At 33.3% G+C, this 19,070-nt stretch overlaps 1 protein-coding gene, 2 long non-coding RNA genes and 1 pseudogene across 4 annotated transcripts; all 4 read left to right on the plus strand.

Annotated features, from left to right (window-relative positions):
- The first annotated feature begins 1,442 nt into the window (after positions 1–1,442).
- Positions 1,443–18,089, plus strand: si:dkey-126g1.9. The gene is made up of 2 exons (XM_087307475.1): positions 1,443–1,754; positions 17,353–18,089. The coding sequence occupies exons 1-2, from the start codon at positions 1,485–1,487 to the stop codon at positions 17,488–17,490; spliced, it is 408 nt and encodes a 135-aa protein (XP_087163601.1). The 5' UTR covers positions 1,443–1,484; the 3' UTR covers positions 17,491–18,089.
- On the plus strand, positions 3,898–4,408 carry LOC147838251 (uncharacterized). Its single transcript, XR_015523763.1, has 3 exons — positions 3,898–4,036; positions 4,110–4,186; positions 4,272–4,408. It is a non-coding gene; the product is annotated as an uncharacterized LOC147838251 (long non-coding RNA).
- Positions 4,784–6,287, plus strand: LOC147838252 (uncharacterized; annotated as a pseudogene). Its single transcript, XR_015524222.1, has 5 exons — positions 4,784–4,787; positions 4,871–5,153; positions 5,255–5,416; positions 5,579–5,697; positions 5,788–6,287. The product of XR_015524222.1 is annotated as an uncharacterized LOC147838252 (transcript).
- Positions 10,368–12,349, plus strand: LOC147838253 (uncharacterized). Its single transcript, XR_015523762.1, has 3 exons — positions 10,368–10,427; positions 11,026–11,073; positions 11,962–12,349. It is a non-coding gene; the product is annotated as an uncharacterized LOC147838253 (long non-coding RNA).
- Positions 18,090–19,070: the final 981 nt, after the last annotated feature.

Genomic DNA, 19,070 nt, shown 5'->3' on the forward strand with positions numbered 1-19,070 from the left:
GTAATACATTTAGATGTCCATGAAGCAATTCATTAAAAAAGAATAAATAACAAAGGCATTTTAATTGTTTCTATAGCTTTGACATTTTTCAATATTCAATAAAGCTTTCTTATATTTGCATAGTGATTCCAAAAAGATAACAGGCTCAAAAAATATATATCAAATTTGATAATAATAATAATATAAACAGTAGATATTTTGAAAAATATAAACTAACATGGTACAGCTTAACCTTAAGCTAACTAAATTTAACTAAATTAAAAAGTTATTAACATTAATAATAATAAAAGCCAAGAATTGTAAGAAGTATGTCAAACAATACAATTTTTTTATTTTATGAGAAGTTTTTTTTTTTTTTTTTTTTTTTTGCAGGCAACATTTTGCCCCACTTATTCAGAGACTAACAAACATTTTATAGATGTTAAGTGTTTATTTATTGTTCATTTATTAATTAAATACACTCTAAAAATGCTGGCTTGTTAACTCTACTTTGGGTCAATATAGCCAAGTGCTTTTTTCCAATTAAATTTAAATTACACTTTCTTACTCAACAATTGAGTTTGTTCACATTTTACCCAAATTTGGGTTACAACAATCCAGCATTTTTGTATTGTGTAAAACAATATAATTAATTATAAAATCACAATTTGAATATTTTTATAAACAGGGTGCGAATTACAGGGGGGTTTAACGCTTGTCCTTAAAGGACATTTAAACAATATATATGGGGCGTCAGTCCTTTATAAACACTAAATACCTTTCTTCAATATTATCTTTCTTAAATAGGCTATTAATAATTAAAAATGTGTAATATATACAATTATGCATAATAAATTAGATTCAAATACGTAATTTAAATACATTCATAAAATTGATTATTGAAGCATGCTTTTTATGTATAAAAAAGTTTAGTAGTTTGATGTAAAATAATAATACAATTTTGCCTCGTACAGTCCATGAAGACTAGAATGTACAGCCCCCTCATCATCAATGTCGTACACGCAAAGTAGCAATGCAACAAACACCAGATTTAGCCTTTTCTGCATTTAAAATTTTTAATTTTACTTTAATTTGACTTTTTTACTAAGTACCCTACTTTTTTGTAAAATAAAGTGTCATAATATTCCAAATCAATCAAATAATAAAGGGATTTGCATTCCACACCATTAAAGTGCACGTTATATCTGCCCCGTCTGTATGTGAATAGAAATTAATTTGATTAAGCTATACTTCAGTAACCCAGCCTGGACGGTGTCAACTAGAGTTTGTTCTAGTACAGACAGTCTCTCTCTCTCTCTCTCTCTCTCTCTCTCTCTCTCTCTCTCTCTCTCTCTCTCAGTCTGCCTCCCGGTGTGAGCTTGATGATGGACTCAATCAGAGCTGGACTTCAGCCAGACACAAACAGGAGGATGTGCGTATGAAGTCCTGAGCCCCAGATCATCAGTCAGAGCAAAGCAAAGTAAAGCAGACTCCTGAAGGAGACCATGAAGCCCAAGTCTCTCTGCGTCCCGCGGTTTGGCCTGTTTGAGGAGGGCAGATACCGGCGGCAGGTCGATGCAGCCGCGCCGGAGCAGAGTGTCGATCAGCCGGCGGAGAAGAAGAAGAAAAAGAAGAAGAAGAGTCCCAGAGAGCCGCAGTTTACAGCCCTGACCGAGAGATCACCTTACGAGCTCTTGCTGGAGGACGACAGCCAGCACACACTGAAGGAGGACAAGAAAGTGAAGAAGAAGGAAAAGTACAAGAAATACAAAAAGGTATACACTTTTAAAAAACTGCTGTTTTGTTTTCCTGAGCTGATTATTTTCTGCAGGCCCGGCGCCAGGAAGTCAAAACTGAGGGGGCACTTTAAATCCATAGGGGGGCACTAGACCTGGTGACTGATTTTGGTCTCTTGTTTCTTTCATTTAGGCTATTTATTCGCATTTATTATTACTTTGCATTACTGCCTAAGTTACTGACCTAAGGCAGTAATATAGGCTACGTTTTAATAGTAATATACGCAGTTTCGCTATTACGAATTTTATTAACGATGGTAATGCATACCGCTTATTAATGCAGACGGATGATGGCTTCAGTGCCAAACGAGTGCTTTAAATCATATGTTATTCTCCTTATTTCCGTTTTATTTCAAATAACAGCCCTATGAATGTTTAAAGTTTTAGGTAAAGACGTCAAATTATGCCCACACATACAAGCTGACCCACGATCAGACTATTCATTTAACCGGTAAATAAATATAGTGAAATCAGCTTAACCGAGTCATCACGCTTCACAACCAACATCAGTGTTGGGGAAAAGCTAAATGTGACAATCTAATGTCATTCAAAACAATTACTTAGTTACATTTTAAGGCATTAGTGTAGCCAGAAAAATACCTAAAAAAGATACAAAAATTCACAGTTATTACCGTGAAAATTGGTTAAATTTTTATATGCTATATAACTTTTTTTTTTCATCATTTTAAATGTAAAAACAAAGATTTGTCTAAGGCTATTATAAATGTGCTTTTTTCGTGATATTGTAAACCATCATAAACCATATGTACCATAGTTTCTAGGCCTACCCGTCATTTTATTTATTAATTATTTTATTTATTAGGCCTTTTTTAATAGCTTGTTTTCAGGTTATTTTCATTTTAGGGCCATGAGCTAAGTCAAAACAAACTCGATATGTTGTATTTTAGCTCTTAAAACAGATCTACAATATATTTTATGTTGTTTAATTTTGCATGAGCAAATAGCAGTATAGCCTAAGTTACATACTTTTAAAAGATTATCATTCTGCCTACCTGCAGCGCACGAGATTTCTCGGTTGATCCGCGGTAAATCCACTTAAGCACTATACCTATTCCATTTATACACTCTTAAAAGTGATGTGTTAAAAATTTACACAAAATATGTGTTAAACAGGTCGTAACACATTTTGTGTTACTACGGACACATTGTGTGTTAATATTGTGCTTAACTGTTTACACATTGACTGTGTTAAACACATTTAAACAGTATGTTGGAATACAATGCATTTTTGCCTGTAGTCAAATGGCACTGTGTTATGAGTTTATGTAGTTTATTTATCATGATGGTAATATAAAATAAGCATTTGTGAGTATGTGGCTAAAAATTCTATATTTCGGGGTTTATACTGTGAATTTCTGCACGCGCATGCGCAGTGACGTTCTTTTTCAACTGACGCTCTCCCAGAGCTCTATCGGATAACGCACCTCTCTGCCTCAGGTGAGTGAAATTCATTAAAATTCGTCTACGATAGTAAATATTTCTTCCACTCTGCGTGAGAATGTTTTGTGTTAGTTGACCAAGAAGTTATTTTTGTTACTTTTATTATGTTTTCATGTTTCGTACTCCTGATACACGGGACTTGGCAACTCTGTCATGTAACATTAACTTTAGCCGCGCAAGCTAACGCATCTGGCGCGTCTTTTGTAAAGCTGCGTTGGCACTTGGCAGAATTGTTAATAATAAGTTACATATAAGGCGAAAGACTTACCCTAAATATGTACTGCATTTTGGTGTAAGAGTTGCCGTCACTTTAAAAAGCCTCTGCGTCTCTGACACTCGAGGTAACGCTACCAGATATAATTTATGCATTTAACATTACGTTATTATCATAAGGTTATTTAATATATAACCTTATATGAAGCTCTGCGGCAGGAATTTAAACATAAATCCCTTGTCGTAACGTTAGTTGGGTGCTTTGTACAGACACCAAATGGCGCCGAGGTGTGAGCAAATTCATAAACAATAGCTAAAATATGAAGATCTTTAATGTACTCAGTTTTGCGCGCCATTTTGTGGTACCCTACTAGTCGCATACTATTTAAAAGTGTACTTTTTATTGTCATACACAGTTACAGGTGTTTGTTTTCTCATTGTGCTGTATGAATTTCTCTCTTAGGAGATGGAAGTCGAGGAACAAATTACACCGCGTTCTTGCAACTGTCTTCATAGACAGAAAGGAAATATGGAGAAAACTATTCACAGATGGCAATGTTGGAGATCTGATAGCCTTAGTCAAACAGGTCTCAACTATCTTTTGATTGAATATTGAAATTTGACAGATTTTCAAGTTCATTGACACTGATGTAAATGCAGGAGTAAAGGAGCTTGGCAAATTTCAAATATATTATATTGCAAGCAACCCCCCGGACTCATTAGAAAGAAGTGTGCAGGTAAAACATTAATATATTTCTCCCTTTATATTACTATAGATAAACGTAAACATTTAAATAAATAAAATGTTTTGGCATTTCTTAGTGTCCTTTAACAGATTCAACTCAGACTGGCAACACAACTAGTTTGCTGACGCTGCTTGAAGAAAAGCCTCTTCAATCCTGAGAGAACATGAAGACTGTCAAAAAGTTGCTGTCAGTGTCCTTGTAGAGAAACATGGATTGTGAGTATGTGGTTTGTTTATTTCATGTAAGATGTATTTATTTGCAAATTAAATAAATTACATTTATTTAAATAAGTTATATATTAAAATAAATTCTACATTTAAAAAATATTTTAAATAAATACATTTAACAATTTATCCCAATCAATTCTGAAGTACCACTGTTTAGTCAATTTTTTGTTTGTCAATGTTTGTGTATAAGCAATTTATGCAACTGTATTTGTTTTTTACTTTTTTAGCTATCCTTCTGGTATAGAAAAGCTGGTACTAGCAAAAGAGATTCTGTCATTGTTCCCCTCAGGTGCCCTTTGGTGAAAATGAGGGACATGAGAATGTAAGAATGTTTTTACATTATAAACTGAATTTATTAGGAATGTGTATATAAGTTGCTCATTTATTTGACTTTCATTAGTTCTGTTTTTACATTACTAATGTCAGGAGGATTTTTTTTTTTTGCTAGGCCATCACACAGTCAGACGGAAGCTTCAACAGAGCCAGTGGGTGTACAGTTTAAAACATCATCATTGTACACCGCAACCTTCTTCACCAAGTCCAGATGAAACCGTACCAAGTGAGTTGTTGTCTCTGATAAAGAAGATGCGACCAGACAATTTATCATCAATAAAGACTGCAATCAATCAAACCTTCAGTTACAGAAGAAGATGGATAACAACAAAATCCCTTCAAAATCTCTTGCTGAAATCTTCAAGGACTATCCCAGATTTCTTGACATGCCAGCTTTGGTAATAGACATGCTCAACTAAGACAGAACTTTACACAGACATTTATTTCATAATTGTAATATTAATATTTCTTTGTTTCTGATTTCTTTCTTTCTTTAAAGATGGACATTGAATTTTCCAAGCTCACAGATAGGAACGAAGACTTGTTTATCCAGAAAAGGGAAGGGACGATAATTCCAGAACTCAAAGAAATAGCATCTTGGAGAAGAATATTGACATCAGACTCTTACTGAAGATGGCTGACAATCAGCATGATGGTATGAGTTTCAGCCAAAATATCTGTTGCATGTGCACACTTTTCTAAAAATAGTTTAAAAGATAAAACTTAATGTGAATATTAATATTCTATTAAAGATATTAATTTCTAATATATTTTGTTTAAATTCTTATTTTGCATGTGACCTGTATCTTCACTTCAAGATGAGCTGTTAAACTGTTAAAGATCCTTATTCATCTTCTTCCACCCACTGCCTCTGGGAGAAGTGTTGCTGGGAGTAAATGCTGTGTGACTTCTGCTGTGTCCTACCTGTTGGAGCAAGTGCCGGTATAGTTTTTATTGGTTTAGCTTATGATAAATAAAATGTTTCTAATGCAGCAACATTTTCTTATGCTTTTTATTGTTTCATTCCTGAAGGCTGGTACCACCGTTACATCTTTGCTCACTGAATCCATGAAAGGGACCCTGAAGTCAGCTCAGCCGCAGTTGGTTTCTATTGGTTGTCTAGGACATGGATCCTTGTACGTGTACGTGTACTTGTAGCTGTGGCAAAGAATGACTCTTTTGCTCTTCCACTCGATCCTGAAAGCCTGACCTGTGCTGTAGACAGACTTTTCAAATTCTTCTGGCTGTGCAATTTTCAGTATCCATGCCAACTGTCTTCTGTTTTTTTTTTTTTGAGTATATATATATATATATATATGACTTGTCCTTGTCCCAGTCATCTTGCACACGATTAAAGGTCATGGAATTAATTGCTAAGGTGCAGTCTTGTACCTAATTGAAATAAGCATGTACACCTATCCAAAGTGTCTTTAAAATGATTTTGTAATTTGGCATTTAAGGGAAATGCATGCACTCTCTGATAGTCACAACCTAACTTTAATTTGTAGTCAAAATCGTTGCCCTAGAACATATCATAATTTAAATTCCTTTTTAAAACATCTCAACAGATCATTTTAAAATTAATTCATGCCCTTCTGAAGAGTCAGGACACACAGGGAACGAGAGTTTTAAGGGTTAAGTATTTTGATGAACATATTTTTTTCTTCAGTGTCATCAGAACAAATCGTTTTCTCTTTGCTTTGCTGCCTGGGGACTTAATAGATTACAGACCTCTAGACATTTTGTCATTTTGTGATCAGCAGTATGTATCTCCTAAATACAAAATATTGTTTTAAACATGTTAGTGATTGAAACTTTGGTAACACTTTATAATAACTACACACTATAAATCATTTATTAAGCATTAGCAAATGGTGAATTCATTAATTTGTAAAGCGTTAACTCTACATTATAAGACATTAGCGGTTTACAAATGCTGTATTCTTGACTTATAAGTAAATGTTTAATGTGCTTAATAATTGTACCTTCACACTTTGCTTCTGATTATTTTTTCACTACTAAATCAAGGACTGCATTATTTACAAACCATTTGTATTTGAAAGTATGAATTATAAAAGTACAATTGTTAGGCACATTATAAATGTGCTTATAAGTCAAGAAAACAGCCTTTGTAGCTGTATTTAGAAACCCATTACTAATGTCTTATAATGTAGATTTAATGCTTAACAAATAGTGAATCAACTACTGTACTTGCTAATGCTTAATAAATAATTTATATTGTGTCGTTACTATAAAGGGTTACCTAAATGTTTGAAGTGTTTTGACTATATTTGACAATGATTTATTTTGTTAAGACAAGCACCTTACATGTGGGTGAATGTATAAACAGTGTGCTATGGTTATTAATTTCTTTCACTAGAGAATAATTTTGAAAATGGATATGTTTCATACATATTTGACATTTTATTGGCATGCGTAACAGATACGAGTTCAATTTAATGAATACTTTTATAAAGTGAGTTTTTATATTATGTACAATGAATTGCTGTAAAACATTTGAATGCATTTGGGAAAATTAAACAGTATGTGAACAGTGTTTATTGTTTCCTGTGAGATTTTGTATATTGATTTTACATTTATAATATTTTTTACATTTAAAATTACAAAAAATGAATAGTAACACACAGTTGTGTTAAACACATACAAAAATAACACATCTGTGTGTCAACTTATGCTGCACATTAATGTGTTACATTTTATGACACATTTTGTGTGTTAAACTTAACTCAACATGTGTTGTCCCTGAGCACACTCAGGACATGTGTTGAAAATAACACATGTTGTGTTGTTTTCAACACATTCCTTTTTAGAGTGTAACACTGCAAACTTGACTTCGCAGGCCAATCATCTTTAAACGCAAAATGCATTTATTATGTGTTATACCTTGACTGCAGTTGCATAATGGGATGTTTCTCTACGCAACTGTAAAAGTGCACTTTTCAGCAAAATGAAAGCAAACATTCAAAGGGTTCTGCGTTTTGTCAATTTTAGCTTAATTGTAATAATATTAATAATAATATTAATAAATAAATTAAAATATTATTTATAGTGTAGCCTACTGTGGGACTGTGCAGTAAACTATTTATTTTTATTAAAACATTTTTATTAGGCTACATCTTCCCGAATAACTAATAAATGACTGGCAGTTGCGTCTCTGCTAAAATTAATTTAACAGCAAATTTCTTATGTGTTTTTTCCTTTTAGAGCTCAAGAGAGTTGTGTTTAAATAATTAGTTAACCAAAACATGTAATGAATTAAGCTGCTTCTATCATGTCACCCATTTTCTCCCTTGTGAGTTGAGTGCGCCTCCATCGCCGTGTGCGCGTTTTAAAGGCTATTTACGGGCGCACCAGACCTGACGCGGGGACCGGATCTCTGGACTATAGGACTAGCTTTAACCTCACCATTTTCATAATTTAATTGCTATGTCATATATTTTAAAATATTTAAATGTGTGTTCTGAAGGTTGGAAGGACGGGAGTGTTAATAATTAATGACAGAAAGAATTTTCAGTTTGAGTGAACAATCCTTTATAAAAACTGGGGGGGCACAAACTCTGTCTGAGGGGGCAATGCCACCCTTTGCCCCCCCGTAGCGCCGGGCCTGATTTTCTGCAAACATACCAATTAAAGTTCGGTAACACTAGAGTTAGTTTGACGTTTGAGCCAAAAATATATGTCAGATAGACATAAATATGCGCCCTTTGTACAAGGCATAATTTCTCAATTAAAAAAATAATAATAATAACCATACAATTGAATTAAACAATTCAACCATATGAAATTATACAATAAAACCAGGACCAAATTGTTCACAAGACTCTGTTTTTTAGATTAGCACTTTATTTATTTTAGTAATTATTTTATTTTACAATAATAACTTTTTATAGTAAAAATTGTAGAAGTCAATAAACTCTGAGACCATTTGAGATCAAATATTCAAAATCAACTCTAAATGTGTCTAAATATTATTTTCTATGATGCACAAGCTTTGTTTTTTTACAGTTATGCCTTTGTTGATTTTATGGACGGTAATGAATCCATATTTTTTTAATAAGTCGAATACACTGTGAACACTTCAATGAATTAAATTCTGACATCAACATAATTTAAATATTATTTTGTATGATGCACAAAAAACTGCTATTTAAAGGGAAAATGTTTTTTGGGGGGTTGGGGGGCTGGGATGCAAACATCAAAAGTTCAGTACCACATTACAATAAGGCTGTATTAGTGTTGTGTAAAGGGATAGTTCACCCAAAAATGTAAATTCTTCCATTATTTACACATCCTTATTTGTTCCAAATCTGTTTTATAGTTTCTTTCTTCTGTTGAACACAAAAGGAAGCTGGAAATGACTTCCAGGCTATTTGTTTTTGCTACTATGGTAGTCAATGGTTACACTTTTTCAGCTTTAATCAAATATAAGGTTTTGTGTGTTCAACATAAGAAAGATACTCATAAAGGTTTCAAACGTAAAAGTGAGTAAATAGAGCAAATTTGTGATGAACTGTTCCTTTAGGTCAGTTTATTCACTAACATAAACACACAATGATCAACACATTTATTGCAGTATTTATTCATGTTTGTTAATATTAGTTAATAGAAATAAAGTTGTCCATTGTTAGTCCATTGTTAACTCACAGTCAGTAAATGTTAATAAGCATGAATTTAGATTTTAATAAGGCTGAACTATGATTATTAAATGCTGTTTGAGTATTGTTTATTATTAGTTCATGTTAGTAATGAGTAGTACTAATGAAACCTTTTAGTAAAATGTGACTAAGTTCTGAGTCTATTTTAAATAAAATCCTACAGAGGCTGCATTTATTTGATCAAAGACAACAAAAATAGTGATATTCTGAAATATTACTACACTGTTAAAAAATGTATAACAACTGGGTTTCATCTGATGGCCAATGGGAATTGTTACAGACTTCAGAGTCCCATGATCTTTGAGAAATCAACTCGCTGATTTGGTGTGCAAATTATCAACGCAGCAGCAAATGTGCTGCCTCTGTGAGACATGGTTTCAGTACTCTTTGATAATTAAATGAATAGCTGTTATTTGATCTTTAAAACAACAATATTAATTTGTGATGCCTAAAAGTAAAGTATTGAAAAACAAAAGTTTAGACACAACTTGAATTTAAAATATTCCATAATACTATATTGTGTTATTGCTACTAAATCAATGTACTCCAGCAATGGCTAATGTTTTTTTTAACATTATGTATTTTCATTATTTATACATTATTCACTGTAAAAAGTGCTACACTCACAAAGTTGGTTCTATCTACTTTAAATAATTGCAATCTAGTTAATTTTATTTGTTTTATACCAAAAAAATTAAATTTGCTTCCTCTTTACTTAAAATATATCAGTTTTTATATAACTGTATATTTTGAATAAAACTAATGCAATTTATTTGAGTAGATTTTTTTACGTGGTTATTGTGTAGAATAAATGTTATAAAAGTGAGTTGACACAGACAATTTATTAGAGCAGCTGTCGATGTGGGCAGGTGTTCATAAAACGTGATTTTTATAGTTTTGCGTGACTCCTTTTTCATTGCCCGGGATTTAGCAGGCAGACGCAGCTTCTGCAATGGTCGACATTAACTGCTCCCAGCAGCGGATCTGATTAACACGGTAAGTTGCAAATTTAGCCGAATGATAATTGTAAAGTCATGCAAAACTGCTGTCTTCGCTAGGCAGGTAAGGTTTTAGCTTTGTAAATTGTACTGTAGCCTCAGGTATGTTAACAGTTAGACTGCTCTCACATGGAAAGCTAAGTTGGCTAACGCTAACCAACGCTAGTTTATGCTAATGATTAAAAGTGATATTATTGAGAAAAAATAGTGAAAGTAGTTTTAAAACACTTAGTAGGTATAACTAACGTTGCAGAACCGATTAACAAGGTCACTGGTGGGCGGTCGGGGTGTGGGGGTTCAGTTTGCTAGCGCTAACTTAGCTAAAGTTAGCTCACCTAAGTTATAGCAGCACATTAAGGATGGATATTAAATGCAGAAACGTATGCAACAGTTAAGTAGTTTGTGTTTAACGTAAGAGAAAGTATAACTTAAAGTTTGTGTTTTAGAGATTTAGTCCATAAGTTTTTTAATGCTGCATAGTGAATAAATTACACATTTACAATTTATTTTAACTTAAATTACATTTACTACTGATGTTTACAGAACCATTTAAACTGTATGCACCTCATTCTAAAATGCATGTTCTTGGTCTTTAGATACTAAAGTGATTTTGTTACCTGTGGATCTTCAAACTTCACATCCAGGTAAGAAAAACATTAGATACAACTACAGCTATAATTATTTGCAGGCAAGTAAAACATTGGTAAAATTGCAAACAATAGTGGGCTCCATAGAATTAACTTACATTTGATATCTGAAGTGCAACAGTCATTTTTTACTGTTTTTTTTACACAGATATTATGTGTGCAACAGTAAAAACAGTATAAAAATATCCTAATGCAGTTTCTTATTATCTGTCAGTCTTTCAATAAAGCTAACTGATAACACTGAATCACTGAACTGTCATTTGCCAGTGACATTAAATTTGAAGAAAAAGTCAATTAAATGTAGCTTTAGCAAACATTTAATGTAAACCTTAATGTAATGTGTAAAATGGCAATGTATTTATTTATTTATTTAATAAAATTTGTATTATGACGTGCAAAGTTTGGTGCAAAATGAAGATGACATTTAAATTATAGAACTTGTATTCTATAATTTTCATATAGCCATTTTCAAACAGTTTTAATATCTAAATTAAATACACATTCTTATGCTTTATAAGTTGCCAAAATAAACAAAAAAATGTAATACCTAAATTTTAACAATTCTGTGATTGACAGGAAACCACAATGACATGCACTGTTACACTGAGTAAAATCACAGTTTTTTTTTTTAAATTTGATAACTAAAAACACCTGGAATAATGTAATTACACAACCTCTATAACCTTTTTTTATTTTTTAAATAGAAGTTAGGTAATTTTAACTAAGGTAATTTTTAACGGATAAACTAAGGTGTTTCATCCATGCATCATTCTCACTGGACTTTTGTAACTTCACTTGTAGTTATTTCCTATTCAGTATTTAGCTATTTAATGTTGTTTGGTAGCAACCACCTGAACTCCTGTTTCTTTTTGTCTCTACCAATAGAGTTGTGAGGAATCAGAGGTGCATGCGGCTGCCCACGGGAAAAATTTGCCATCAGCCCAACACAGTTTGGATTATCATAGGACTGTCAGAGGTTTGCCAAACCTGTCAAATGCATGATGGCTCCTGTTTGGACTTACCGATGTCCTCGACTTCAAGTATCCATCAAAACTGTATACATTTGAGATATATTAGAGACTCTTTGTGGGACTGGACATTATGCATCCTAAATCTTCATCAAAATATGCAAATCTCCTCACTGAGTTGCCTTGGATGATTTCTCAATAGGATCTGGTATTATTAATGTTTTTATTTATGTATTGTGTATGTGTAGCCACATTAATGGCCTATTTTGTAGTCACTATTAAAAGGAACATCGATTGATATTGAATACATGTTATGGTCTTTAATCCATCTTCCCATTCTTATTTAATTGTTATTGACAGGAAAGTCTGTTTATCTGTTTTTACTAGTGTATATTGTGCTTACAATATAGAAACGAAGATTTATTTTCTGAGGTTACAGCCAGAAGTCAATTAAATTCGTTTTAAATGACATATGCATGGTTAATTTTATTTAGATCATTAAGTTCATAATACTTAATTAAAATGAGTACAGTCAACATATAGCAATGTATAAGTAAGTTAAGTTTAACAAAAAAAGTAAGTTTATCTGATTTGAGTAATTTTAGAAATATTAGTTGGCTCAACTTAATTTTATTGCATTTGTTTTAAGCAATGTTTTAGTGTTTAAAATACTTAAAAAAGGCTGGAAGTTGAATCAACCTAAAACGTCCGATGCAACCACTTGCCTCACTTTTTATAAGTTAGATCTAAGTAACATTTTTTACAGTGTTGTCACTATTACAGCATACAGGCAATTTTCTATTCTTTTTCTTTACAATATACCTGTAAAACAAGTTTAATATTTCTGGTCAATTAAATTTCCCCATTCACATCTGACTATTAAGTAATGAAATCATGCATTCAAAAACAAAATGTTCCTTGCTATAAAGGGGGTATTGATAATACAATTATGCACAGTGAAAAATCCCTTTTTATCTGATGCTTTGAGTAATCATGTACATTTTTTTCAAAGGGGTAATTTTATCTAGTGAATATGCTGACCCTGTGTTAGATTATAGGTCAGAGATCAATGGGTGACCTGTCTGGAGTCTTAGACAGTTTCCTTATCAGACTCAGCCAATTAAAACTGACGAGACTGAGTGTAAATAGAGCATCTTTAGTAAACACCGTCCCTCTGTAATCCACTTAAAATCTTTTTCCCCCCAAAGCATTTAGAAGCAGCTAATTGCTAAGTGTGAGCTTTATAAACAATATAAAGTGAAATATAGTGAAATGTATAAAAATGTCCAAGTAAAAATACCACACACATTCTTTACAGTTCACTACTGTAATATGCACTGCATTGTTGATTGTTTTGTTACTTTTACTGTAATTTACTGCATATTAGAAATGTGAGATATTCCACTGTAATCAAAGTAATCAAGTTCTGCTTCTGTAGTTGAAGACAAAATTGAGACAGTTAATAAAAAAATATTAGTTTACATCTTGTGTCACAAAATGCATTTAGATAAATAGATTGATAAATAAAAATTTCTTTTGTAAACCATTTCAAATGGATTTAATAACAATGAATAATAAAAATACTGCAGTACATGATCTCAGAATTTATTATATTATATTATATTATTATATATAGTTTGGAATTTATTAAAATTAATAAAATTTTAGTAATAGTAAATACTAAAACTAATAGTTTTGTACTGCCAGTGTAAAATGTAAATAAATTACAGAACGGTAAAAATACTGTAAAAATTGTCATTCTGTTAAATTATGTGGTAAAGGGCATTTTACTATAAAAAGAAGTTGCCATAACGCTATTTTACTGTGAAATTGTGGTAGGGCCCTTCTACTGTAAAACATATTTACAGGAAAGTTACTGTATAAAGAGGAAGTTGTGGTAAATTGCTGGCAACAGTGTGTGTTGTTGACCCATAGTACATTGGTTTGAAACTCATCCTTCCCACAACCACAAAACAGAATACATTAAACTTTTATTAATAATGTATAATTATGGACGGCTACAGAACAAGACTCAAAACATAACAAAAATGTTTAGATTTGCATTAAATAAACACAAGTATGGTGGATTTATGTAACTAAAAAATGACCCCAAAAGAGACATTTTACTTGTTTTATGCATTGGGACACAGTAAAATCCGACATTGCAATATTTTGTTTTGCTGCAAAGTATATTGCGATAGGGTGACACGGTGGCACAGTTGGTAGGGCTGTCACCTCACAGCAAGAAGGTCACTGGTTCGAAACTCGGCTGGGTAAGTTGGCATTTCTGAGTGGAGTTTGCATGTTTTTCCTGTGTTAGCATGGGTTTCCTCCGGGTGCTCCAGTTTCCCTCACAAGTTAAAAGGCATGCGCTATACTGTGGGTAAATTGGGTAAGAAAAGAAATGTATGAATATATCGCAATATGAATATAATTTCATCAGATGAATTGAATAGCTCTATTTGGGAAGATTTCATTAATTTAGATCAACTGGGGTGACCAGGTATTTTTCTATACAGTGCATCTGCATAAACTATAATAAATTAAAAGCATCCTCAAATATGACAGAGCACAAAAAATGATAAATAAACAGTGCTTAATGGTTTTCTAGGAAGTCTAACAGTATACAAATATAGAAATTGAACAAGCGTAAAAATATTATAGTCATCATTGTCTTAATAATTTGATATAAAATAAAAATATATTTAATAATATCTTTATCCTTTAATTTTGAATAAATAATCTCATCATGCAATGTGATTATTACACATACATTTATTGCGATATCAATGCTTAAATAACATGTTGTTCAGCCCTAATTTTAACAACATTACATTACACTGAATTCAGCGAAAAGCTGTTCTAGTTAATCTTGAACACAATAACAGTCCGACGTTCATTTGTGTTATTTTGGGAGGAACGGGTCATTCAGATCACATGCAGTGATCCATTGTCATGCAGGAGAAATTTCCTCTCTCAGGATAAAGCAGTACATCCTGTTTCTGGCCTGTTGTCCAACACAGAGGCAGCCACTAATGTAAAGCCTATAAACTACACGCTGCTGCCAGTATAAAGTGATAAATCCAGCTAAATTGGTTTAATCCCTCTTGAATGTCTCCTTGGAATTCCATCCCACTCCGAGCCGTCCGAGCCTTAATACTTTATTTTTGCTAAGAGCACAAGCTAAACCTCCTGAATCTGTGAATGAAGCCTTGCTGATTCGCCCAAAATAGTTTGGGGAAATGACATTTCAGTCTAGCTGTTTAAATATTTATTGTTGCTCAGAATTTTGTATTTGGATTTTTTCCAGAATAAAATGATAATTACATTAATTCCGTGTATTAAAAAACAATACATACAAAAAGAAAATAAGTATTAAAACACTGTAAAAATGTTGTGTTTATCTCAGTGTGTTCCTTGTAGTTTATTTGTAATTATTTATTAAATTTATTTAATTTTCATAAAATGATTTTGTGGAGAAATTAAAACTGGAAACTATAGAACTAAATCAATAAAGTACATATTAATGATTATAATGAATTAAATTATACCACCAGACTTATTAATATAACAAAGGTTTGTTCTCTAAGGTATAAATGAATTTGTCTTAGTCAAACTACTTTCTGATGCAGCAATTAGCCATTTTTAGGTATTTGAATATGTCAAAACCAGTGTCAATTTTAAAAATGTTACATTTTGACATCACATGAAAGTCTAATTAAATATTAATTACAGGACAATGTTTGGCCAAGATACAACTTTAAAAAAAACTGGAATCTGAGGGTTCCAAACAATCTAAATACTGAGAAAAATCCGATTTAAAGTTCATTCATTTTCCTTCGACTTAGTCTTTATTTCAGAGGCTGACACAGCATAATGAACTGCCAACTATTCCAGCATATTTTTTCAGCCGTAATGCAGTACTGAGAAACACCCATACTGTCTTATTCACACTCATACACTACTAATTTATTTAATTCACTTACAGAATACTGCAGGGATGCTCAACTCTGTTCCTGGAGATCTACCTTCCTGCAGATTTCAGCTCCAACCCTGATCAAACACACCTGAGCCAATTAATTTGGACCTGAACAGCACGTGATAATTACAGGCAGGAGTGTTTGATATGGGTTGCAACTGAAATCTGCAGGAAGGTAGATCTCCAGGAACAGGGTTGGTCACCCCTATACTAAAAGTAAAAAAAAAAAAGTAAAAGTAAAGTTTATTTATAAAGCACATTTAACTTCAGCGTGGCACTGACCAAAGTGCTGAACAAAACCATATCACACATTCTAAAACAGTAAAACAACAATAAAAGTGATAATAAGAATAATTGTATTACAGCAACAATGCACAGTAAGGATTAAAAGCCTGGGAAGGCAATTTAATAAAAATGTGTCTTCATTCTTGAATTTGAATTTGCAGCAAAATTTTATTTGACAACCTAAGAGACTGAGGAGTTGACTGTAGGTTAATAAGTTCTGAAATATAAGAAGGTGATTGCCCATTCAGTGCTTTAAAAACAACAAAGTAAAATCTTATCTACTGCATGTTTTTGGACTGTAGGGAGAAATCAGAGCACCTGGAGGAAACCCTCGCGAACACGGGGAGTACATGCAAACTCCACACAGAAATGCCAACTGACCCAGTCGGGACTCGAACCAGCGACCTTCTTGCTGAGGCCACCGTGGAGCCCCTATTTAAAGTTGTCCAAATTTAGCATTTAGCGATGCACATTACTAATCAGAAACTGAGTTGTGATGTATTTGGAGTAAGAAATTTAGAAAATATCTTGATTGAGCATGATCTTGAAAGGATTTTTGACATTTGGGTAAAATAGATCATTGTGACCCAACTTTGTAGCCATTGCCAGAAATGTGCAACATATGCAACATAAGGTATTATCGTCTAAGGTCACAAATAAGGACACCCTAATGATCCTTACAAAATACTAAATTAATTTGGACAAAAGTTTGTTCTCTAAGGCAGTGTTTCTCAACCACGTTCCTGGAGGACCACCAGGTCTGCACATTTTCCATGTCCCTTTAACCAAACACACCTGATTCAGATGATCAGCTCATTAGCAGAGACTGAAAGACCTGTAATGGATCTGGCAGACAAAGGTGACATCCAAAAAATGCTTTGTTGGTGGTCCTCCAGGAACGTGGTTGAGAAACACTACTCTAAGGTGTTACTGAATCTTTCTAAGTCAAAGTATTTTGTAATGCAGTAATTCTTAGTCATGTGAATAAACCATTTCTTATAAATAATAATGTACAACGTAAACATTCAACAATCTGTCTTCCAGAACGTAGGAAAGGCTCTTCGCTACAGTTGGAAATGTCTGATGTTGGGTCTGCAGAACTTCACCGTTGGATATTCCACCCCTTTCTCCACCGCTTCCTCCATCATTCCAGATTTCCACCCTGGAGGAGCCTGGGGTTGAGGCCAGCATTTGATCCTCCTTAAAATCATCCAAAACCTTCATATTTGGACCAGTCGATGCTACACATACAGATGCTGCTTTACAAACGGACCAAACGTCTGCCTGAGCAACTCCAGTTCTCGTGCTGTAAACTGTTGTAAATATCCGCAACTGAAAATCTACAGCTATAAGGAAGATGTATGTCTTTTTATACCCAGTTCTATCTGTGTATATTTGCTCAGAATTTATATGAATTTCTGTATCGATAATGAATCATTCTTGTATACTGAACTAATATGCAACTGTCCCTTTAATTGATTCTGCAATTATTTTATGCATAGGCTGAAGGTTGTGATTGATTCACGTTAAAAGAGAGGATTTGCTTGATTAAGAGATGACTTTGAATGATTTTAGAGAGGAAAGTGTGAGTTTGTTTTTTAAAAATGTAATTATGGGATACTTCGGATGTATAGATGAGAACGATAACAGGAAAAGATGATCAGAGAAACGACGGTGACTTATTTGAGGGAGTCAGTGAAGCTGAGTAACTTGCTTAATACACCTGCTTAAAGTTAGTTCCAAGACAAGAAATGTGATTAAAATGAATAAATGAAACCTCAGTGGTGCTGTATTGCCTGTTTATTTCGTAACTGTTAGTTCAAATATATATTCATTCGTGCATTCATGTTCTTTTAGTCCCTTTATTAATCTGCGGAATGAACCGCCAACTTATCCAGCATATGTTTTACACAGTGAATGCCCTTCCTGCTGCAACCCATCACTGGGAAACGCCCATACACTCTCATTCACACACATACACTACAGACAGTTTCATTCATTTTCTTTTCGGCTAAGTCCCTTTATTAATTTGGGATCGAAACAGATGAATCCAACTGCGATGAACCGCCAACTTACCCACATGTTTTTACGCAGCAGATATCTTTCCAGCTGCAATCCATCACTGGGAAACATCTATACACATTCATTCACACACATACACTACAGACAATTTAGCCTACCTAATTTACCTGTACCGCATGTCTTTGAATCTGGAGCATCTGGAGGAAACCCACGCCAACACGGGGAGAACATGCAAACTCCACACTGAAACGCCATTTGATCCAGCTAAGGCTAAGTATTTGTGAGAATAGTCCAAAATGAATCATGAGTCAAAAGGATTTGTATTTTATGGCAAAAATCATTAGACTATAGAGTAAAGCTTGATGAAGACATTTAGTAAAGTAGCAATTTAGTAATTGGCTCGGTTCAAGCCCCGGCTGGGTCAGTTGGCATTTCTGTTCGGAGTTTGCATGTACTCCCCGTGTTCGCGTGGGTTTCCCCCACAGTCCAAAGACGTACACTATAGGTGGATGCAGAAGTAAATGGGTGTTTTCCAGTGATGGGTTGCATGCGTGAAACATATGCCTTTTTGTCCTATCCTAACAAAAAAATGTAAAAAAAATAAATTAATTAAAAATAGAAATTGAAAGCTTATACATAATATAAAATACAAATAGATATAAATTTCCACATATTTTACACTTACAACTGGCATTCAGGTCCATGGTCAAACAGCCCATCAAAACACACTGGCAGGTTGC

The sequence above is a fragment of the Danio rerio genome, chromosome 23, assembly GCF_052040795.2.
Source record: "Danio rerio strain M-AB ecotype USA chromosome 23, GRCz13ab, whole genome shotgun sequence".
NCBI lineage: Eukaryota > Metazoa > Chordata > Actinopteri > Cypriniformes > Danionidae > Danio > Danio rerio.

Coding starts and splice junctions, on each gene's coding strand:
- si:dkey-126g1.9 (XM_087307475.1), top strand. CDS start 1,485: ATGAAGCCCAAGTCTCTCTGCGTCCCGCGGTTTGGCCTGTTTGAGGAG. Junction 1,755..17,352: donor AGTACAAGAAATACAAAAAG/GTATACACTTTT, acceptor TCTGTCTTCCAG/AACGTAGGAAAGGCTCTTCG.